The sequence below is a fragment of the Pithys albifrons genome, chromosome 16 (genome assembly GCF_047495875.1).
Source record: "Pithys albifrons albifrons isolate INPA30051 chromosome 16, PitAlb_v1, whole genome shotgun sequence".
In the NCBI taxonomy this organism is placed as follows: Eukaryota; Metazoa; Chordata; class Aves; order Passeriformes; family Thamnophilidae; genus Pithys; species Pithys albifrons.
In genome coordinates this window covers 7807869-7832860 of record NC_092473.1, presented here as the reverse complement: position 1 = coordinate 7832860, position 24992 = coordinate 7807869, and the positions used below count along the sequence as shown (strand labels likewise).

Below are 24992 nucleotides of genomic sequence, written 5' to 3'. Positions count from 1 at the left end.
CAGTCAGGTATCTGGCAATCAGTCCAGAATACGAATAAGACAGTAATTTTCCTTGGATTTTAATTTCTTCATTAGTTTAAGATCCAAGGAACTGTGGGTTTTGTTCTCTTGGCAGGGAAAAAAATTACTTTTAAACCCTAATTTACCAAAAAAAATAAAAGCCCAGAGGTTTGCAGACATAATAAAATTTATTTAAATTCCATGCATTACGGTAGCTACAAGTGTAGTCATATGAAACTGAAGGACAATAACTTCTTCTGTCCATACAATGTAGCTGTAAGTGAAATGAATGGGAGTTCCACAGTTACAAAGAAACAAACAAAAAACCCCAAAACAAAACAAACAAAAAAAACAAACCCCAGAAAAGGTAAATCTGTTTCAGTTTTGAGTTATCTGTGAATTCCGACACAGTCACAAGACTGTAAACTTTTGGGGGAGAAGATGGGCTCACCACAATTGTACAACTGAAAATGTTTAGTTAAGGAGTCTGAAGAAGCTCTGAAGATACCTTTTAATAATTACTAGTAATACTCTGGGAAATGAAGAAAATCCCTTAGCCTTCATCCTAATTGCTAGAATCAGGACAGCAATTGCAGACAGTCCACTTCCAAAGTGCAGCTAAATAGGGTTTTATTATGCAGCTCCTTCAAGTTGTACTGAGTAAGCTTTACTTTGAACCAGTTTTGCTTTAATTTCTCAAGAAAAACTTCACTGGTTCTCATCAGCTTACATTGCTTTTGATATGCAAAAATTTACAGACTGTGCTTGATTCTGACCCTCCCATATTTCGGTATGTGCAAATTCATAGGGATTTAAATAGTCTTTCTCCCTCTCAGTTCAGACTGATCTTTAAAACAGCAAGGATTATCCAGCCCTCTAAATTAAAGACAGGGTGAACTGAGTAATTTATATAACTGGCACTTTTTAATTGGCCCAGTTCTCCCACAAAATGCAGCTCTTATAAATACTAATAGGCACTATTGCCACAGATTCTCTTATTTTTGCAAGTTTCACTGATTTACTGGTTAGCATTTTCTGCAGTTAGGAATTTAACAATGCTGAATTTTTATAAAGTCACAATATGTAGTTCTAGCCTTCAAAATTGACTTATTGTGTCTAGTAATGATGTTAAGTCAACCTAATTTGCTGAAGATATTAACAAATGTAAAGCTAATGAAGGTGCCACATTTGCATGAATGTTTTTTAATTTTCAGAATGCATTGAACAAAGGGAAGGGGCAAACAATTATTTTAATACAAACTTGGTTGAGTGCCCAATTGCCTCATTTAAAACTGTGTGTGTGGGGAGGCTGAGGAGTTTAGAAAAGTCCAAGTAACCAACTATCTGGGTTACTGGAAAGTTAAAAAGCTAATGCAACTGTGTTACATCCGGATAAAAAACATTATTCAAAAGCAATTCCAATACCGAAAAAGATTTCAAATTGAATAGTTTATTAACATGGTAGTCATCTTTGTAACATGTGCACACACACTCGCACACTCTGAATGATCTGCCTGGAAAAAAGAGGTCTTAATATATATGCTGGGGGAAATTAAACATTAAAAATACTTTAGATTTTCATAATTATAGGCAATTATGTCCACATCACTTACAAAGCTATTGCCGAATCTTTCCAAGGAAGCAGAATTTGGGAGAAAAAAAAAATTCTTTTTGGGAAAATTCAACAGTGGCATAGCAGAGCTCTCAATATGAGAAAGCTGACATAATGTGGACCTTTGCTGTGAAATTTGTCTTTGCAAAATATGGGGAGAAGTTTATCAATGGGCAGAAAATAAGAAGGCGGTGTGAAGTAGGCTTTTGCTGAGTCGATTTTCCTCACAGTTTTGTGCGGGGTCATTGAGAAAAATGCTTAGTCCTTCTCTGGAACCAGTTTCAGAACTTTTCCAATTGCAATGGTCTTACCTAAACCAAGGAGACAAACAGCAGAGTTACATTTATTGTGAAAAGGATGTGTAAGTCTCCAAGAACATGAAAACCTTCCCCAAAATACAGGCTCTTGAGAGTATTAGAAAATATAGAGAAGAAATTGTTACATTGTAGAATAAAAGCATCAGTGTGTTTTAAAAGCAGGAGAAAATCTTAAAAATAGTAAACCTGCTGTTCTCACAGCAAAGAACATGATGTGCCTTGTGGAAAGCCTGCTCTGCACTCATCTAAAGGGAAGGCACAGCAGAATCACTACCACATCTGTTTACTGCTTTTAAAGATCATTTATTTTAAATACATCCCACAAATCAGCGAGTTTTACCAGGGTGTGCATGAGTTAAAGACCAACATACAACCCCAGTTCCTGATATTTTCTAACTTTAAATAGTGAAACTATGGTATTCATACTGTAGGTGGACATTCCAGGACACATTAAGAAAGCATTGCTGGTAATCTTTCAAATCCAGCCTTTTGCTTCACAGTGCACGTTTCTGTACATTATTCATCTAAAATAAAGCTTTCTGTTACTAGCAAGAACTCTGCACAATGACAACAATTTGCTTAGATTTCCTTTTCCATTGTTACCCAGAGAGTGACTTTCACTAGATACCAGCATTTAATACCTCCCTGCCAGGCATGATGTGCTATTTCAAGGAGCTGCACTTTTGCAGCAGTCAGGAACTGCTGGGGGAACAGCCTTACCCTCATCCCTCAAGGTGAAGCGACCCATCTGAGGGAAGTCTTTGAATGTCTCAAGGCAGATGGTTCCTGCTGTCCTTAAACGGGCAATGCAAACTTGATCCTGTTTCACAAAGCGGGGCCGTGTCTTACTTTTGTCACCTGTCTTTTTGTCTACCAAGCAGATTAAGGCCTGTATAAGAAGAGAATTAATAGTTGTGATTGCTAAAAAAAGGGTGATTTTTCTTTATGAACAAATTGGAATCTAAGAAAGAAAATACTTACAAAAAAATATGTTGTAAAGAAACTTCCAAGATTTACTGCCTAAGAGTCAGACATGACCAACCCCACGCTCCAGAAAGCTCAGCTGAAGTTACAGCCACTCTGTTTGTGTTGGGGCACTGACCAAGAATGCCAGTCAAGACTGCAGCTTTGTTGCATTAGTTGCTCTGCAGATTTATGTCATGACAGAACAACTCATCCCAACAGCTGGGTTGTCTATTTTCACATCACAACTTAAAATGACACTTACTGTTATCTCAACTTCTTCAATACAGGTGTGGATGTGCAGCACAGCATTATAACCTGGGCAGATAATGGATTTGTGCTCAATTATCACTATCTGCAAAACAATTCAAAATAAGTGCATTTTTCCTAATTTCAATTATAAAAGAACAGAGAATAATGAAATGCAGAATTATACTGTGTGTATATTTTTCAATTATACATTCCAAAGTTTTGTCAAAGAACCAAAGTTTTTAAGTTACTGACTTGTTTATAATATGAAAGTATAAAAATTGAAGAACTGGCTCGAGGAGATCTTGCTTTCACCATTATAAAGTATCTAAAACTTCACTGAGAACTTAAATTAAAAAATATATTTTAAAACCTCAAATTAATGATGTCAGTGTTAAATATATATGTTACTGCCAACTTAAAAATATGGTAATGAATAAGAAATCTGAACTGAAACTTCAAATTACTGAAGTTTAGAATTAGTGAAACAAAGTATTTTCATGTTTTTTACCCCCCTACACAGCAATTAAGAGCTTTTTATTGTACCTGGGCATCGAATGTGCGTCCAGAATGACAAAGGTTGTTGAGATCACACAGAATAAATCCTGGAAGAATCTCCTCCTCTTCAATTCCCTTCAGTCTGATTTTTAGATTTTCACCTGGGGCTACTGAATCAGTTTCTACATCATCAGAAAGAATTCCAAGAACTTCCACATTGTGCTTAAAGAAAGCAAAAATAAAGTTTTGTATTGTGAATATTTTAGTCTGGTATAAAATCAATTTAATATAGCAGTATTTCAATAAATCATATATATTTCAATAAATCATTCCATTACAGTTTAAATTCATTATATTTGACTTTGCAAGCTTTGGAACATTGAAAATATTTGAATGATGAGTTACTAAAACTTTTTAAAAGAGCTTTTTTTTTAAAAAGGTTTTTTTCCCCCCTTTCCCTTTGAGGGAAAGGGGGGAAAAAAAAAAGGGGGGCAGGCAGAAAGAAGTAAACCTTTGAGTAATATTAACCCACAGCAGGAAAAAGGTTTAGTAGGTGAACTGTGAAAATACTAAGTAAAACACAGCTCAGAAAGTACAATGACTTGCAGTCCAGCAACTGAGTTTCCCAAGGCAAGACAACCCAAGTTCTGAACACTAAGGGACTATTCTGCCCCCAGAAACATCATCCCTGTAAAACCTGAGAGCTTTGTTCTGTTCAACAGAGCAGTACAACATCTTCTGATATGAAGTAATGAGTATCTTTAAGAATCAAGCTCCTTTTTTAGGGTTGCAAAACATACCATACCTTGTTTGGCATCATCACAAGCTGCTGTCCTTTGCAAATAGAGCCTGACTCCAGCTTCCCAAGGACCACAGTGCCCATATCCTTCACAAAAAGAAACCATTACAGAAAAATTGAAAATATTTTCCTAAAGAGCCTGCTCTATTTATGATTTATGTTTGGTTACTTAACCCTATGAAGTTATCTACCACTGCTATGCTTAATATTTTGGAAACTGTTCTCATGAAAGATTACAAGTTTTAAGAGTTTCATATAATGATAAAATTATTTACTTCCCCTTCCCACCTTTATTTTACAGTTGGAAATGTAACATTAGCAAAGAAAAAAAAAAGATATCCTCAAAGTACTGTAAATAGGTCATTTACTGCTCCCTGATAGTAGTCTATTTATACTCTCCATCCTATTATTTTAATTTGTACCTTATATTTATCCACAATTGGCAGCCTGATTGGTCCATCAACTGAACGGTTGAAGTTTGGCAAATTATCCAGGTATGGAATAAATGGTAATCCACTAAAAGAACAGAAGACATTTGTTTCAATTTTGTGAGCACCCTCCCATGAAAAAAATCACTCAGAATGGATAAATGCAGTTCAACAAAAGGAATGATTTTCACTCTGTCATCATAATGAACAGTGACCTCCAAGACAGTTAATTCTATCATAACATCCCACCAGTAGTGTCCACTTTACCCCAGCTAACATGTTAATACCCAGGGAGTGCAGGTTTTTAAGTTCTATCACAGGCATATTGTACACAAATTAATTATTGTGGATCATGATTGATGTGCAATATATTTTGGAAATACAAAATCATAAGCTGGGTCCAAACATGATTTCCATTAGTACTTTTTTAAGTATGATGAATATTGAAAGGTATGACATCCACTGAGAGACACGGCTTGGCACTGATTATACACAACAGCTTCAAGAAAACTTTCCACATCAGACAATTACTCATTCCAGCAACATGTCAACTGCAGCAGCACCTGCAAACTCCAGTGCTTGTATGGCACTGAACTCACACAGCCACAGAAACACTGCTGATGTTTTACTAATAGTTCTCTGCAGGCAGCAAATGCTTTCTGTTGGCACAGTGTATGGCTGTGTTTTGCTGCCCTCACTGTATTTCCTCAAGCACTTTAGAACACAGCTACAATATACCACACTATACCACTTCCTAACTTCACTGTAGCATTTACTTTGAAATACAGCAAATATTCAAGTCACTCAATTTAAGATACATACATATACCAAGGACAGAATTCTGACTGTTCTTTAAGGTTTGCTCCAGTCAGTCCTGAGCAGGGCATGAAATGAATATCCTTTTTGGGATTGAAGCCAACTTTCTTCAAAAATGGCACCAGTTTCTCTTTACATTCCTCATATCTATTAAAATGACAAGCAGATCAAGGTAAGTTTCACTTATTCCAGCATAAAATACTGTGATTTAAAAAACCCCAACACACCCCATGGACATACCATTCACATCAGTTAAATGCCTTTGTGAGCAGCAAGCAAACCTAATACAGCTTAGTTGTCGATGTGCATCTTCTCCCCAATCTTCCAGCACAACTTGGTATTGTCTATTCCCCCTCATTCCTCTGCTCCATAAAACACTATCAGTTTTGTCCATATACCTCAATTATTGGGCTGGATAAACAGCAGCACATGCTGCAAAACTGCTTTAAGCAGGATATCCAGGCCAACACAGCAGGACAGTCCAAGCAGTCACTGAGGTCGTGCTGCAGCTTTCACCTCAGTGCTGCCTTGGTCTCCTCCAATCTCCTACATCATTTCTGAAGGTTTCCTGCCATTTTTCCTGTTACGCTCCTTCCTCTCGGTTTTGGCTCAATTCAATAATGTCAGAGGGTCAGGGCAGGACTAAGAGAGCAGAGCTGGGCACGCCTCAGTCTCTCAGTAAAGTGTGCTCATGTTCTAAGGTTGCACAGGCCCTCAAGGCTTTCCTCAAAACCTTTCACAATTCCTGACAGCACACACAGCAAATTCTCTGGCAACTGTGGCCAATTCCACTGCTGGAAACAGTCGCTTCTTTTTTGGATTCAGTATAACATTCCCAAGTCAACAGTTAAACTATGTTAGAACACATGGATTTGTTAGATAGGTCTGCAGGGACCCAAGCAGTTGAAAATGAATGTTTTAGAGTAATGTAGAAGTTCAAACTTAGTTAAAAGGCACTGTCCTGGGCACTATGCTTCTGCTTTTCCTGCCATTTTTATAATCTGTCTTTAATCCACTAGTTTACCATTTTTTCAGCAAAAATGGGATAAAAAATTACCTAGAAATAATTTTATTTCAGTGTCTTTCAATGATGAATAATTTTTTAATATTAAACTCACCTTTCATTACTCCAGTTTACAGTTGGATCATCCATTTTATTAATAAGAACTATTAAATGTTTTACACCTGCTGTTTTTGCTAACATGGCATGTTCTCTTGTTTGTCCACCTTTCTCAAATCCAGTTTCAAATTCTCCTTTTCTTGCAGAAATAACCTAATTAAAAATACATATTTTAATAAAAGTTCTGCAACTCTCTCAACAGGACAATCAACAACAGATAATATTGCCTTATTCAAAAATAACTTTGGGTAGTCAAAACTAGTAAAAGCTTTCAAAATACACTGGTATAGCCCATTAGTTTCTACACTGACATAAAGAAATCACATGACACCTGTGGACAGTTTTAAGTGTCTGTTAAGTTACTCCAAAACCCACTTAACTTGGTAAACTTAACATTTGAAAATTCCACTGTAACTAACCAAAAGAATAAGCAAGCAAACAAAAAAAAAATCAGAAGTCAAAAGTTTAATTGCACAGTATAGCCAAAATAAAAGTATGTGATTTGTCCTTACCAGCACAGCAAGATCAGCTTGAGAAGCCCCACCAATCATATTTGGAACAAAGCTCTTATGTCCAGGGGCATCTAAAATAGTGAAGTGTTTCTTCTCCGTCTCAAAATAGGCACGACCCACTTCTACTGTTTTACCTTTGTCTCGTTCTTCTTGGTTTGTGTCTAAGGCCCATGAAAGGTACCTAAAAAAAGTTCCAACCCAAATACTCTGTTTTTATATTAATTTTTATTAAATTTATATATGATTTATAAGAAAATTTCTTTTTTTTCTCCTCAATTATTTTAACCATGTCAGCATTATCAAACTTAAGCATTTCCAAGACCAACTGTGACTTTCACTGACTGTTTTATTTACTCTACCATGGACATTTTCATCACATCAACTGTTGTTCCCTCCTAATTATATTTTATCCTTTGGCCATTGACAAATTAGATTTGAGAATGGTGAGGGGGACAATGGTTGTTTGGTAAAATGAATGTCTGTCCCCCTTTCTGTTCTCTCCCTCACACACAACACTGTTTTTCAGGTCAGTGCCCATCCTGAGTGCCCCATCCCTGCTCTATCCCTAAGGAAACCTTTAGCTGCTCCTTCTCCAGAGCCCTTTGGACCCCACTGTCCTCCAGCACAGCCAAGAATAGGAAGCTTTCAAAGGGGAAATGAATTTTCCAGGAGTTGTTTGAAGGAGAGATGAGGCTGCTACATGTGCTGTACATACACACACTGCCCCCCAAGCCCCAAACAATCAAAACACAACCACAGAACCCAAACCAGGCACGAGGCCCCCAAAAATCCACCCCTGACAAGGGCATTGTCCTGCTGAGGGAAGACAGGGCTACTGGGACAGACTAAAATCTGCTTCCCATTTCACTGCAGTGAAAAGAGCAAAGTGTGCTGTTATCTTCAGCAAGTTCATACCATGTTTCTCTGTTTTTTTCTTTAGCTTCTCTTTCATATTTTTCAAGTGTTCTTTTGTCAACCATTCCCGTCAAATACCTAAGAAAACACGGGTGAAAAAAAGTGCAATTTTATATAAAGCAGAAAAGTATTTCCAAATAGTTAAATCCTTATGGAATAGCTTGATGTTATCAGCAGTGGAATTTTTTCTCCACAAAAAGCCACACCATTGCTGATATGTAAAAGTACACCAGCACCACTTGAGGAATGTCTTTTTTTTTTTTAAGCCTAATTGTAAAATGTTCCACAGAGGCAAGTTTTCAAAAGGAACTACATCTGTTAATTCTGTTTCTGAGATTAAATCAATATATCCAAATTAAGTGAAAATCATGACAGAAGATTTCACACACACCTCCACCCCATTTCTGAACTGTACAGAACAGTAACTTTGGTTTCATTCTTTTTGCACAGAAAAGAAAACTTGTATTTCAAGAGAGCTTTCAGTTATGAAAATAAGCAAGTACTGTATTTTTATTATATTAAAACATTAATATTTTTTCCTCAGGTATTTCTACATGTTCTTCTTATAACAGTAATCTCCTTACTTTATAAGGACAATTAATGATAACAGTAAATAATGGGTTAATGACAAAGTTGGTACAAGCACCCAGTTTTTTCCCCTTACACCAAAGGGATATTGTGCAAAAATGAGAGACCACAAAAAGCTTTAGAAACACAACACATCAGTAGGAGTGTTAAGAACAGGCATTTCCTTGTACAAGGAGAATACTCAGACACATCAGATAATAAAATGCTAATTTGTTCTAGTATGAACCACAAGGTTAAATGCACCATGACAATTCCAACATTCCAATTTGGTCAAAACAAAACAAGATGAAAATGCCAAGACAAAGACCTCCCACTTTTGCTGAGAATATGATTGTAAAACCATAGAAATACTTAGTGTCAGCAAATAGCATTTATTTCTTCATGTACTGATTTCCATTTTTAAAAACTGTAAATTCTATCTCCATTTATTTAGTTTTATCTCATCTTGCAGATATTCTCACATTTTGAAATCAGATTATGTCTGGCAACGCTGGCACTGGGCAGTAAAGATATTAAATTTTTTTAGTCTTCTCAGAAAGGACAAAATTTAACAAAAGATATAAAACAGTTTCAAATAGCATTTTTAAATAATGAAGGAGAACATCCACATTCTAAGAAAGTGATTAATTTTTTAAAATTAAACAATGTATGGTTTTGTATAATTGTTTTCATTTAGTGAAAATCCTACAGCAATAAGATTAATCTGCTGGAATTCAGAAATTACGAAGACAATAAGTAACTAAATTGACTGGGGTAGTAAAATTATACAAGTATTAATCTATGCTGATTAAAGCCATAAAGAAAATATTACTCATTTTAATTAGGTTTTTAATTCACAAGAAATCTAAAACTTTAAGTTTCCTTACATTATTTGTCCTCCAATAGTTGACTTGCCAGCATCTGAAAAAAACCAAAAGAAAAACTTAAATCATGCACAATTTAAAAGAAAGTCCTAGAAAAAATAAAACTATTATGAACAAAGTAACCTATTTTTTAAAAACATGTTTTAACCATAATCTAAGTTTTTTGAAGCATCTTGCACCTTCCCTCATTCCCATAATAATTTGTTGTCAATTCAATTACACTGAATTTTGAAAATTCTGCTTTCATACACACAAATTGGGCATTATCCATAACAAAAAACCCTCAGCAAGGAGTGATCCAGCTAAGGGAGGGGTTAGGAGTGTGGGAAGCTCTTGCAGAATCCCCATCCCTGCTTCCTTTATCTGTTGTCGCCAACCTGGATGGGCTGCTCTCAGTACTGGGATGTCCCTCTGCCCTTTGCTCTGTGTGACTGTTCTGGATCTACCCAAGGACTAAACTACAGGGCTTTAAAGGTGTTAAGAGGCTTTACAAATGAAAAGACAGAATTTACTCTAACTTTTGATTCAGTAATTCTTCTGTACTTCTGACACCACCTGAGTTTTTCTGAAGCCTGTTGGAACTATTAAATAAGGGTATTTTGCTATAAGTGCTCCTTTTAACCATGAATTATGTTAATCTATTGTTTGCAACCTGACAGTTTTTAGTATATAAAATAGTGATTTTTGAATCTAATAGTAAGAACCCTTACCCTTTTTATTTAAAATAAGCAGAAAAGAAGCACTGCTTTCTGATTTTGTTCTTTAGATCATAAACACATAATCACTGCAGCATTGAATAGGAGCAGGTACTTAAGAAATCCTGGGCACAGGCACTGCTGTGTCCAAGGGAACACACTCCACCACTGGCATTCTACCCCGACAGACCTTCTTGAATATTTTTCATTTTTCCAGAGCAGCTTCATTAGAAGCTCCTATTGGCCTCAAGGCACAGTGAACACACATCCCCACAAAGAACAGCATTAATTTCTAATCCTCCGAGTGCCAGATAATACACAACACAAAGATCCAGATCCCCACATTCACTTCCAACTCACCTACGTGTCCAATGAATACTACATTTACGTGCTCTTTTTTAGGAGCACCTGGAGGTGCTACAACAGATTTGGGTTTTGGTATTTCCTCCTCCTCTTCCATCATTTCCTGAGCACTTTCTTCCGAAGGCCCTGCGTCCCCTGTGGGGCCACTGCCAAGCTCGGCTTCACTTGTCTCCTCTTTGTGGTCCCATGACTCTTCTGGGGACATTTCTGTCTCTCCATTTTCCACTAAAAATCAACCAGTCAGATAGATTCAAATAGGTAAAGAACTCAAAAGCAATTCCTACGGGGAAAAGCCCCTGCCCCAAAACCGCAACCAAAAGGTTTCAGCTACCTGTCTGGTAACATCTTCCTAAATAAAAAGGGATAACTGCAGCTTGTTTCTGAAATGAGTAATACCAGGAGCTTTCAAACCAGCTTGTGTGCTGACATAAGAAACCTGTGATTCACAGGGATTAAGAAACTTCTGATTTAACCAGGCAACAATTTTACAAAGAAAAAGCAAATGTGGAGATCCACTCAGCCCATCACACTGGTCTGAAACCACACACACACACTGTTGTACGTTTAGAAAGCCAAGGAGAGGGACTATGGTTTAAGTTCACTTATAAGCCATATTAGCACAGTGAGAAAGACACAATTTCCATGTTCTGATTGCTCACATCACTGATCACTTTGAAGTTTTTTGTTAATCACCATTCCACGCATATTAATGAGACAACTTGGTAATATGGAACAATTTTTTAGTAAAGCACTGACACTTTTGGGGTCCCTGTAATCTCATGCACCTGTCAGTGCACACAAGAGTCCATTACCTCTTTCCTCATCCAAGTATAAGGACACAACAAAAAACAGTAAGGACCAAAAATGTAAAGGCTTTTCTATTTTGTTTGCAGTGATTCAGCAAAAGCCCTACAGTAGTACACTGTAGTGCTATTATAGTGAAAAAAGAACAATTTTTATCTTACCAACAGACTCTGAAACTTCCATGTTAACAGCAGCATTTGGACCTGCAGGGGAAAAAGAAAGGAATCATTAAAGACACATAAATTTACTATGATAGGATCAAGAACAAAGGAAGATGGAGTGACTAAATTAATAAAAGAATAGTTCAGACGTTTTGGCATTTGCCAAAGCTGTTCAATACACAGATTCAATTTCAAAAATTCTGTTTCATACAAGTTTTATGATCTTCCATAAGCCACTTTATGCACCTTGTTCAACTGCCTATAAATCTGTAAATAGCTACAGATAATCACACTGCCTTACAATAGTAGTATGAGGATAAAGATAATGAAGACTGGAAAAGGTTCATAGAGACTTTAAAGAGGAGATTATTTGCAGTAATTTTTGAAAAATCATGTTTAATGTTGCTCCATCAGAACACAAAAACAACTACCTTCACAAGAGGCTGTCTGCTCCTCTGGAGAAGTCTCTACAGATGCACCTGCAGAGAAAAAAGTTTAACTGTTAAAATACAGTGAGGTAAATAATTTCCAAACTTTGGCATAAATGACCATCTCCCAACCTTATTGCATAAAGTGTATTGAAAGAACAAACACCTCCCTCCCCACTATGGAGTACCAAACAGCCTCTGAGCACAAACACTGCCGAGGAACACTGCCTACCAGCCGTGAAAATAATACATCAGTTCTAAAAGCAGGCCATTTATCATCCTACGTGGAAAGATACACTTAAGGCAAGCAATTCTTCTACACATAGTATTTTACCTGCCCACCCTTTCTGGACAGGCTGGATATTTTAAGTTTTAGTGTCTAACTGGTGTTTGAAAATGTCAAAGCAGTTTTATTGTATCCAAAGCAACAATGTGTGTGTGGTGTTTGGGAGGCTGTGCCAGCTGCAGCTCACAGCACCTGTGCTCTGCTGTGTGTGCCTCAGTGCCACAGAACGCTGAGGGGAACCAGAACCAAGCTAGGAGGAATAAATTGTTACAGTCTCCTGGAGTTATTGGGGCAAGAGATGATAAACTCATTCAGATGCCTGTACCTTTGCCAGTCCTCTTAAACACCATAATAAAGTCACATTACTTGGAGGACAATCTCACCAGTCACCTGCTTATCAAAGCCACAAGTGTGTTTTTTTGGATAAATCACTCAACCATCTCCTGCATTAAACTATATGCTGAGGTATAACTAATTATTAAACTACCAGGACTGATACATTTCTATTAGCAATTACACCACTTGATGTTTCAGGACATGATTCCACATGATCAAGGGACCTTCTATAAATATCCCTAAAATCTTAACCTATTTAGCTTTCTCTTGGTATAAATTCAACTTCATAATTCTTTGAAACAAGTTCTCTTTTTTTCCAGTCACCTCCCAAACTCATACCCTCTGTTAGCTGTACTCCAGCCCTCCTTCAACTCAATTATAAACAGATCTTACAGCATCACTTGCTCTACATGCATGATGGGCCCTAAAGATGGAACAAATCCCCTCAAAGGAACAAAACCACACAGAACTGATTCTAAGCCTCTCTGCTTTCGCACTGTTTGCGTATTTGCTGCAGACTCCTCCAAACTGGAGCAGCGCTGGGAACGCTGGCGGGGGGCCAGAGGACAGAGCAGGCAGGGAATGTGGGTCACAGCACACACCAGGGGCCAGCCCAGGAGGGAGCTGCTCCCCACACGCCTGTGCTGGCCCAAGTGTGAACTACACTCCCAAAAACACACCAACAGGACTGGAAGAGAATTATTTAATACAGTAAGTAAAAGCATAAGAATAGAATCCTTTGAGATGCCTTGAAAGGAATGATGTATTACTCCCATTTGGGAGCTGGAGAAGACTCAAATCAGCCCATTTATGAGTGTGGTAAGGAGGTGGCACAAAACCCAGGTATGACCCTAAAGCCTCCATTTTATATCTTAGCAGAAGATTTTTGGCTATTTCACACATACTGTGGTTGGGATGCATAAATGTTTTCATTACAAGACCACTTCAACAACCTTTGGATTTCACTCCAGAAGTTTATCCATAACAAAAACATATCAAAGGACAGTATTTATGCACTTGTCTTGAAAAAGAAGTTCAAGAAGTGGCTGAAGACTTAATTACTTAGAAATACATTATTAATCGACAGCATTCATAATAAACTCAGTTTTCACTTTCCAGTCTGTAATACAGCGGGTGTGCAGACAGGAAAAAAGTTACTTCACAACTAACAGAGGAGGCAGAAAAAAAAGGTCTCTCTGTTAAATTTTGTACAAGTCCAGCACACAAGAGAGTCAATAAAGCAGTTTGTGCATGGATGCTCAGGAGTACCAGAGCCACACAACCAAAGGGCAGCAGATACTCAGTTATAACCACAGTAATTGATCAAACTCTGGTCACTTTGGTACACACGTGGCAGGCTTTGAAAGAGGACACAGAATGATTTCTTCAAAGCAGAAAGAAACACAAACCATTCTCCAAAAAAGTTCATTGTTAAGAAACCAAGTGAAAAAAAAATCTTAATTTCAAAACTAACATTCTCTAACTGATAAACACCTTCCTCAGTAATTGTTTACTTCTGATAATTTCAGTTTATGTCAGGTTATTTCAGGCACTGGTACGTTTCAGACAAAGATACAAAGGTCTGACTTTAAGGGGTCAGGTTTCTCGCTTTCTGTGTGGAAGTGAAGAGATTGCCCGAGGTGTGCCTGCAGTCAATCACCTGGAAAGCAGGATGCAATCCCACTGCTCCCTGGGCTGCTCCACTGGTTCTGTCCCCTCTGCCCTGGTGACAGCTCCAGAGCACGAGGGGTTAGTGAAGCTCCACAGAGGGAGCTGCTCTGACCAGAGCTGAACAAGCAAAGAATCCACCAGCTTTTGGGTGGATCAGCACCCTGAAACCACCTACGAGCTACAAGGGCCGTGACAGACAACACACAAAAGCAGCCCCAGGAACTCAAGGAAAACCACTTTCAGTACTGAAACCCCTTGGAATCTTTGGATCACATAAAAAGGAGATGACAATTCTGAATCTAGGTGAGACAGGCTTACCACCTAACTCTCCATACTGAAACCAGCCATGGGAAGAAGTCCAAACTCCACACTGTCCCTGTGGCAAAATGTTTGGACAAATCCAGTGAACTGAAATAACCTTGTTTATTTTGCCCGTGAGATAAAGAGTCATTGTAAGAAAATACCTTTAAAGGTGAAGGAAACAGGTTCTAAGTAGTCCTTCCAACTTTCCCTGATCCCTCCAAAACACTGAAGTAGATAAGCCAAAGTTTTCCATTTCGTGTTTTATGCAAGCCTGTAACTAACTAACAACATTTATGCTTAACACAGTTTTACCTATTATTTTAAACACATCATATACAGCAAATTAACAACAAATTAGAATAATCAGTAACACAGCTCAAGTCCAGCTTGAAAATTCTAATCTGTGTAAATTATTCAGATAGGAATGTTGTCATATGAGAATTAAAAATGTAGTTTCTATGAAGTCTGGTTTTAAACTCAGAGCATGTCTTAAGTGAAGCCATTTTTTTAAGTAATGCCTCAAATTATTGGGTTATATATGATAAACAAACATTAGATTTTACACAGAATCCTCCATACTCCATCCCGCCTCAAGCCTTAAGAACTGCCATTGCAACCTTATTCACAGCATTACACACAGTGAGTGGTTTATCTTCAGTCCTGATCAACATCAGAGCCTTAGGACATTTTTTGGAATATCTTTGTTGTCAATGCCAAAGGCAAAAATGGATACACATGCTGCATTAACTGCTAGTGCCACCAGACAACAACATTATATAATTCAGAGTCTTGCCTGAAAAAGGTAATTCTTTTGGGCTTTTTAAAATAACAATTCACAGGAGGAGTGTGCATGGTGCCAAAAAAGTGCCCAAAATTGTACAACTTTTGAAACATGGTGATTGATCTCTTTAAAATGCAGTTCATGTCCTAAAGATGTACTGCAAGAATCCACTCTGCCTGCTTCACTCACACAGACTTCTACTACAGCTGATAAGCTTGTTGCATATCACACCAACTTTTGTACTTTTATGGATTTTTGTTGTACAATCACCAAAGTTGCAAATGTAGAACAAATTAGAAATTATCACCCAACCTCTGAAAGTTCTGTTTCAAGAGAGTAAAAGCCAGGAACTTTCCAGCAGAAACAAATTAGAATACTTGCAAATAAACAATAGAAAACTGCTTTTTAATTCAATTTATATTAAAATGTAATACGTTTTTCATATATAGGATATGTACAGCTGCTAAACTAAGAATCAATATTAGAAGAACTGCAGATAAAATACAGCACTAAATTCAAGTAAGTGCTAAGCAGCAATGCCAACTTCCACCTTTGCCCAACCTGCAGTGTTGACCAGAGGCACAGGCAAAGCTGATCCCCACCCAGGCAAGACTGCTCGGGGTTAACTGGTGGGTCCTCAGCAGCAGTTCCTGAGCCACGATGCAAACGCCCTCACAGAACTGATGGGAGGCACAAATTGTGGCCCTGCCCGGCAGCGCTGCCAGCCTGCCCTGCTGCTGGAGTGGGGAAACCTGGGGGGTTAATGACACTGCTTGGCCACAGAGCAGAGGGATTTAAAAAATAAAACAAAACAAAAAAGGCAAATTCCATTTGAAAGAAGCATCTTATCTACAAAACTTAGAAGGTCTCTATAGAGGATTTGTTATGGCCCCATTTGTTACAGGTCCAGAGAAGAGCAACGAGGCTGGAGAAGGGACTGGAGCACAAGTGCTGTGGGGAGAGGCTGAGGGAGCTGGGGGTGTTTAGCCTGGAGAAGAGGAGGCTCAGAGGTGACCTCAGCACTGTCTAGAACTACCTGAAGGGAAGTTCTGGCCAGGTGGGGGTTGGTCTCTTCTCCCAGGCACTCAGCAACAGGACAAGGGGGCACGATGGGCTCAAGCTCTGCCAGGGGAAATTTAAGTTGGAGAGCAGGAGGAAATTCTTTGCAGAGAGAGTGCTCAGGGATTGGAATGGGCTGCCCAGAGAGGGGGTGGACTCCCCATCCCTGGATGTTTTGAAACTGAGATTGGACATTCCACTGAGTGCCATGATCTGGTAAAGGGACTGGAGATGGACTTGATGATCTCAGAGGTCTTTTCCAACCCAATCCATTCTATGATTCTAATACAGGCATGAAGTTCCTTCACAGGAATTCCTGGAAGGCTGAGGAGTGAAGCAACATGACATCCACCTTAGGATTCTCAACACCTTTTCGTATGTGTGATTTGAATACCTGAGTTCAGCACATTTATACAATAGTCCTACAGTCACACCAGTTTCCATGAATTACATAACAGATGTTTTACCCCCTCCCCCTTTTTTCTTTGGTGAAATTAAAACATAAAGGGAATTACACCAGAGTAAAAAAAAGTCTGTGCCAAACACACACAGCATGAGAAGTAGAATAAAACAATCCCAAGAGATTCCTAGTTAACAAAAATGCACAAAATTACATTAAGCACAAATAAGTGCCACAGCTGAACAAAGTATTTTATATTCAGTATTTCAAAATACACAGAAAGGTTTCCCAGAGTTCACTGTAAGGCAGTTGCTTTGAAAATTAAACCCCAAATTATTTACTTCTCATCTCTGCTCTGCTCCACAGCTCATGCCCCATCATCACCAGTGGGCAGAGATGTAAGTCCAGCTTTCAAAATGCACCACTGTAAGAGCAGCTTTAACAGTTTAACATGACTTTAAAATGCACCAAAAAAAATTGCACTTGCTTCATATTCACAGGATTTTATTACATCTTAGCTTAGTAAAAGATCCACCTTTTTCCTTCACAGTGAGGACACACCTTATCTTACCTTAACCTCACATGCTTCTTAACAACTAAGTCTAAGAAAACTTCTGGGGATTTTCAGGGGAAAAAACCCTTTTGCTTAAGGCCAAGTATTTGTGCTTAGTTGATAACTTGATTTTTGAGACAGATAATCAAGAAATCAAACACAGTATTTGAAATCAAACTCAGAACTCCACTCTCTAACAAAGATCTCTCATAACCCAGCATTGTTAGTATAACCTGTATTTTTAGTGTGGTATTACCTGTCCTAAACTGACATTTGTACCAAAATCCAAACACTGACATTTTCTTACAGACCTCTGCAAAACACAGTCACAGATTTCATGGATTAAAATATGACTGCTTTATTCCTTCATAATAAAAAAGCAAACAACCAAACAACTCATTCCCCATCATCCTGTCTTAGCATCATACAAGCTTTTCTTGCTTGCATCTCTCATCACAGAACAGGACAAAAATCTACAAATTCCTAAAATGGAATTGTAAAACCAGACTATAAATAGATTCTAAGACTTATCCCAATTTATTTTTGTGTTCATTTCGATGGAGCAATCAAGTTTTAAGAGACAACATCATGCTTGAAGTCCATTAACTGAGTAGCTGTGGCCAGGGTGCCAAACACGTGGTCAGCAAGCAGCCTCCTGCCCACGCCAACTCCCAGCGCTCTGCCTTTTACTGGAGTCATGCAAGGCCACCAGTGCAATGAATTGTTCCAACAGGAGCAACACAGCCCTGGCTGCCTTCCTGGGGACACCTCAGCTGTAGACAAAGGCCATCTGTGTGATACACTGGCACCTTGGCTGCACCACACAGGTGTGCTGTATCTGATCCCCGGGTGTCAGTGCCAACACACCCGGCCTTTCTGAGGGCAGTTGTGCAGCTCACACACGAGAGGCTGGGACAGAAGGGCACGGCTCCAGATAGCCAAGTGACAACTGCAATCAGGATTTCAGATAAGGACAATTTATCCCAAATACTGACATTCAGAATACAGCACTGGTTTGCTGCCATGTGGGCAGTGCAGGCTCACAGCTCTGGAGCATCACCAGAACACCCTGAGTGTGAGGAGATCAGCACTTGGCTGTTCAAGGGCTGACAGGAGCAAACCATGAAACCCTTTAACACAGCAGCTTCTTGAGTGGCAGCCTACCAGGGTTAGACAAGACTTTTTCAGTGAGTTCAAAGTGAAGTCTCAAGGACTGAATTCTTGAAGATTCTTAAAATACAGTCTACAGAGAACAGTGTAAAATGACATGAACCCAGTGACACAGGTAACTCCTCAGCCTACTCTGGAAACCACAGGCTTCAGAACTGAACCAGAAAATACTGAAACTCCTCCCCTAATGTCTGACTGACAGTGTGGGGGGAATACATGGACATCCCAGCCAGCTACAAGGTCAGAAAAAATGAGGGAAAACCAGAAAGATAAATGCTATACACATTTATTTACAGCATTTGAAGGCTGAAAGTGTCCAGCTGCTTGAATGTAACTATTTCAAAAGTGACCACTGCAGGCAAGTGAGGATGTTCAGGGGGTGAAGCAAACTGAGGGGCACTGCATCTTAAGAAAGATCTTTGCTTGGCTCAGGACTGTAGGTGCAAGTTGTTTAAACTGCAGTCATGAACAAAGACGTTCAGAAAGTGACTTGAAGGGGTCAAGAGAGCTACTAAATGAAGCAGTATCACCAATACCACCAAGAGGAGAAATGCTGGCTTTCCTTACACCAGCTGCTGTGTGTCACACACTTTGTGTTCTTGTTACTTTTGTACCAATGAAGCTTTTTTTCTTACTACAACCACTGCATACTTCAAACCACTGAAGAATTCAGGTTGGAAGGGATCCCAGGAAGATATCTAGTTTAGTCTTCTGCTCCGAGCAAAGTTAACAGTGAATACTTAAAAATCAATTCTAAAAAGAAAAATTAGCAAAAAACAGTAAAGACTGCACAAGGAAGCTGTGATTAATTTTACCAAGAATCCTGGGAATACTCAAGAACTATGACAAAAATTGAACCACAAGAATGCAGATTCACATTGCATTGTCAGAAATGTTCTGCTTCTCTCATACCCAAGATTCAAAAAAAAATAGAGTTAGATACCAGAAATCTTATAAATCAAGGGGTTGGTGTTCCCTATTCCCTCTGAGCCATGCCTTAATACAGAAATGAATAAAAAGCCACCCAAATGGAACTGTATCTTACATACAATTACAAAATTAGTAAATCATAGTACAAAAATAAGTCAGAGATGCTAAAGAAGAGTGAAGTTGCAAGGGGCAGTTGTGACTAAGAATGTTTAGCAGCCTTTACACAACCAGTTGACATTTTATGAGCTATGACACTGGGCCTTAATTGGGTTGCTCATCCAGCAGGTGCTGCCCACAGAAAGCTCCCCTGTCCATGACACCCTTCCAGGTCCCATGTGAGTACCTGTGGAACAGCAACTTCTACTGCAGATACAAAACCAAACAGCCTCCATTTCACATTTCCAATAGAATCCAACCAAAAGATTTTACAAGTTTGACTTGGACACAATTAATAAAAGCAAATCCTCACAGCTACATTTGGACCACCATGGTTTTAATATGCTGCTTAGGCTCAAAAATTTAAATAACATGCTTTCTGCATACAATCAAATGGTAGTTTAATTCTGCACTAATTCTGAAACTATTTGCAAGCAAAAATTATATTGGTGGCAAACACCAGCCAGCTCTTCTCCCTAATACACAATTCCCAATCAAAAGAAAGCATACATAAACCAGAAATCTTAAAGTACTCAATGTAGGTCTCAGGAGTTTCCCAGTTGTAGAAAGTTAACATCTTGTTCCTTAAATGGCTTCTTGAGAGTGTTATTTCTGTGCTCTGAACACAAGTGACAGGAATTTTGTTCAAATTACTAGAAACATGAAGTTAGTGTGCATAAAAGGAAGCACTATTACACACAGCAGACACACAATGGAAACAGCCCTGTAGAATTTTTTTATATGCCATGCTGCTGCTGCACATTTACCCTGACCTACAGCAGCCTTTGAATTACTAAGGAATTATGACTAGAATGAAACCTCACCAAGAGAAAGTTCCAAGAAGAAAAGCATTACTAGAACTCAACACTGAGGCACTGAAGTTGCTGAACTGACACTCAGATTTTTAGAGTTTTCCTAACAATCAAGATTAATTCAGATTCTTCCCAGCACCAGCCATGTAATGGAGAATGAGTGTCACAGAACACCTAATTCCCTATGGGAACAAAAGCAAACTGGGTTGCTGAAAAGTAACCTATTCAGCACCACTGTCTAATCACACGTTATTCTGACTTTCCAGAAGCTCCACCTAGTTCTTCCAGCCAGGAAAGCAGTTGTCACCTTACACACACACCTGCAAGGAGAAGCTTGCCAACTGCTTTCTGGAACCAAGCTCATCACACCTGAAAAAGTACATAACAAGTCCAGTATTGCAGTTAAGAAAGAAACTTCATTTTATTAACTGCAGATTTTTGTCTGCTCCCTCTTAGGGATATTGAAGTTACTTGGAGAAACTCAAAATCCTGAATGTTAAAGATGATGTATCATCAAGGTGAATTCAAACCAGGTAGATCAGGGCACTATGTAGGAAATGTGCTCAGCAGCAAACATGCAAAGAGAAGCTTTCCTGATCTCTCCAGATGGCCAGGCAGCTTCCAGTAACGTCATCTCTAGTTTCTGGAAAGACAAAGCTCATCACAGGCCTCAGAAGCAGCAAAAGAGCAGAGAAAAGGAGAGTGTGATGAAATAAACATAATGAGCAGGTGAGGAAATGTAGTTTAAATCCTACAAAAATTAACTACAGGAAACCTTAGAAGAGACCTTACAAAAGTAGATAGGAGGAAACAAAATCCCAAAGTTACACTAAAAACACATTCAAAACACCAAGGAAGTTTTCAGTCACAGTACTGATTCACAGTTAAAAAAAATACACTTCAATTCAGGTTGCAATATCTGAAAATCACTGGAATAGATTCTGGAGATTACTCAAAGGTGCATTAGATGCCCACCATAACCTCAAGGTGCTCACTCTGCCCTCACACCTGGGAACTTTAACTTACTCATTTACTCTAAATGGAATCCAGGAGTGTGCCCATGGCTTCTTGGAAGGATATTTTAATGCACTTAAACATTGCCTGCCTGCACAGGACATGAGCTGCAATTTATAAGTCAGGATGCTGAACAGCTGTAGAGAACACAATCCAACATTTGCTCCAACATAAGAAACAGGTGATAATATTGTGTTACGAAAATGTTAATGCTTCATACATGAAAGGTAGAGTTTTTAGTTGTTAACACCTGATAACTTTAGATACTAGGCAGAGCCAGACTAATTAATATATGAAAGCAGAACACAATAAATAATAAGCCACAGCGAAAAGGAAATTGTGTCAAATTCAATGTAACAAGTAAGTTCTTCAGTGAAATTAAATTAGATAAATACCTGGAACACTTGCTTGATTCGTATTATACCAATAGTGATATAGGAAACTATAGAAAAAAATAAGAGGGTCTCAAACTCCTTAGGTGCAGGAGTGACATTAAAACACTACCACAAAGTTAACCAGCACGTCTGATGTTTGGAAGGACCTTCAGTTTGGAGCTGGAAATGAAAAAGTAGCTCTCCTTTAATTTCCCATATGCAAAGTAAATCTCGAATAAACATTGGCTGCGTACACAAAGATCCTTTGAAATTAAAAGCAGGGTAAATTTCAAGTTATTCCATTGACTGAGGCCAGCTGGACAAAGCTCCCTTTCCTGCTAATCCTTTATCAGCATTATGTTGGGGAAAAAAAACCCCTACTTGATATAATCCTCAAAAACACATTTAAGACACATCTGAGCCACTGGTGGCCAGAGCTGCGCTATTCTCCCCAGCAACACTAAATTTATGACCAAGAAAAACCTTCGACAACTCCTGTAGCGCTTTAGGGAGAGGATTCCGCTCCTCGTGGGGTGACCCTCTGCGAGCGAAGCCACCGGAGAAAGGCACTGGGGGCCCGCACACGGCCAGAGGCCCCCGACTGGCCCCAGCCCTGCTGCCCCTGGGCACGAACCCGCAGAGCCCGCCCGGCCCGGGGACTCCTCCGCTGCTCCCCCGGCCCGGCCGAGCCCCTGCCGCCCCGGGCTCCGCTCCAGCCCCGCCGAGCCCCTCCGCTGCTCCTGCCCAGCCGCTCCCGGCCCGGGCCCAGCCGAGCCCCTCCGCTGCCCCTGCCCAGCCCCTGCCGCTTCGGGCCCTGCTCCCGGCCCAGCCGAGGAGCCCCTGCCCAGCCGTTCCCGGCCCGGGCCCCGCTCCCCGCCCGGCCGAGCCCCTCCGCTGCCCCTGCCCAGCCGCTCCCGGCCCCGCGCCCTCCAACATGGCCCCGGCCCGCGGTACCGTGTGGCGGCGGCGGCGGCAGGCCGGGCGGGGGCGAGGGCGGCGGCAGGCCGGGTGCGGGGCCGCCCCGCAGGAAGGACGGCACGAACTCGGCGGCGTGGACGTTGGGCACGAAGGGCTTGGCGTTGACGTTCAGCTGCCGGCTGAAGGCCGCCCCGAGCAGCTCCTGCTGCGCCTCGGCCTCCGCGGCCGGCGCGGCGCAGCCCGGCCCGGCGCCACTGCCCGGCTCGATGTCCGCCTGGTCCCAGCAGTCGGGGGCCGAGTCGCTGCTGCTCCCGCTGCCGCTGCCGTTCGCCTCCATTTTGTGGCGGCCCCACAAGGCTCCGCGCCCCGAAGCGTCTCCCGGGTGAGGGGGGAGCCGGCGGCGGCACCGACTCAGCACTCGCTCCGCCGATTCCGCGTGTGCTCCGCCGCCCCGACGCGAGCGCAGCGTGGCCACCCGCGGCTGCCGTACCCGCTCCCGGCAGCCTCCCCGGCCGCCATCATTGTAGTTTTTATCTCCTCCGGCGCCTCATCCGGCCGCACGGCCGAGGCGCGGCGCAAGAACTACAATTCCCATCATGCTGCGCGCGAAACCCCGCGCCCGCCTCCTGGGGACGCACGGGAAATGGAGTAGGCTGCGTTCTCTGCTCGCCAAAGGACTACAACTCCCGGCAGGCCCCGCGCGGCGCTGCGGCCCCGCCCCCGGCGGCGGGACGGGACGGGGCGATGGCGCGAAGCCGGAGGGGCCGCACCCCCGGTGTGGGACCCGCCCGGGCGACATCGGCCCCGCTCCTCCCGCACGGCAGAGTGCGGGCACACACGGGCAGTGCGGGGGAGAGCCTGCCCGTGCCCCCGCGGGTGCCGAGGGAACGCCACGGGGCCGGCCCAGCCAAGGCGCATGAAAGGCCCAGTCTTGGTAGTGCTTCGGCACTTGATTATTATTATTATTAGCCAATTCTTTGGGTTGGTTATTATCGTTTAAAAGACAATCCAGCTAAGCCAGATTCATTAGGAGTTGTCAAATGTGGAGGCCCTTGGCGCTGGTAGGAGTGTTAGAAGTTACTTTACAAAAACCCAAACTCGACAAACAATCCCAAAAAGCGTTGCTTGAAGTGAAGTGCGTTTGGGGCAAACAAGCAGAGTTTGGTTCCTGGGCAGCACGTGGCAGAGTTTCATCCTGCAAGGCTCAGCCTGGGTGTTTGTAGGGAGACAGAGAAGGGAGTTCCTGGCAGTGCTGACATGCGAGCACTGAGTCATCTGCAGCGTTATTTATATTAGAAGGCTGGAGGACGGATTACAGAGTTGTTTTGAGAGCAAATGGGCTTAGAACTACAATGTAAAGGTCTCCATTTGGGACAGAATCTGGCGCAGTTTTGATTGGAGAACACAAAGTCTCCTCAAGGGTTGTTTAGGTGACAAAATCCTGGCACAAGAACCAGAGGGTTTCTGGCTGCACACCCAGAGCCATGAGCAAAAAATTCTATGTGTGTTAGTGGGAATATGGGCTTGCAGCTGATCATACACAGGGAAGACACCAGTGTATAGGGCAGGGCTTAAAAAATAATTAAAAAAAATCCCCTCCAACATCACAGCAAGTTCATTTTGGAAGAAAAAGTGTAATTCACAATGAGAGACTATATAATTCTGCTACGTTAAAGTCTTTTCTTCAAGCCACCAAGAGCCTACCCTCACCAGAGCCAAAAGAATGAGTTTTAAAGACCTTGTGAAAGCCACTCGGGGTGCAGAGTTCCTTTCCAGTTTCCAGACACAGATTGCCACAGTCCCTACTGTTCAAACTGAGTATAATTAAAGGAGAGTCTCACCTGTGTTACTGTTGTAGTATTTACAATTTTGTTAAACTGCTAGTAAGTTTGTCATCTATGTGTGACAATCATGTTTCTATTTTAAAAAAAATCAATCAAAAAAGAAAACAAGTAATGTGCACTGAGATTTGTATTTTTTAATACTAACTTTTGCCTGTTAGGTGACATTTATGAACCAATAGGTGTCTGATACATTTCATTTGGTATGGAAACAGGCTAACACCATTTGGAACAATGATGCTCATGGGTTATCAGTG

The 24992-nt window shown here is 40.7% G+C and overlaps 1 protein-coding gene across 1 annotated transcript; it reads right to left on the bottom strand.

Moving 5' to 3' along the window:
• Window positions 1-1430: 1430 nt before the first annotated feature.
• Window positions 1431-23365, bottom strand: GSPT1 (G1 to S phase transition 1). Its single transcript, XM_071570817.1, has 15 exons — window positions 22931-23365; window positions 12135-12182; window positions 11704-11745; window positions 10736-10963; window positions 9684-9717; window positions 8230-8307; window positions 7315-7495; window positions 6801-6955; window positions 5689-5829; window positions 4861-4954; window positions 4445-4525; window positions 3688-3861; window positions 3158-3247; window positions 2650-2818; window positions 1431-1923 (listed from the first exon to the last, which is right to left on the bottom strand). The coding sequence occupies exons 1-15, from the start codon at window positions 23229-23231 to the stop codon at window positions 1871-1873; spliced, it is 1869 nt and encodes a 622-aa protein (XP_071426918.1). The 5' UTR covers window positions 23232-23365; the 3' UTR covers window positions 1431-1870.
• Window positions 23366-24992: the final 1627 nt, after the last annotated feature.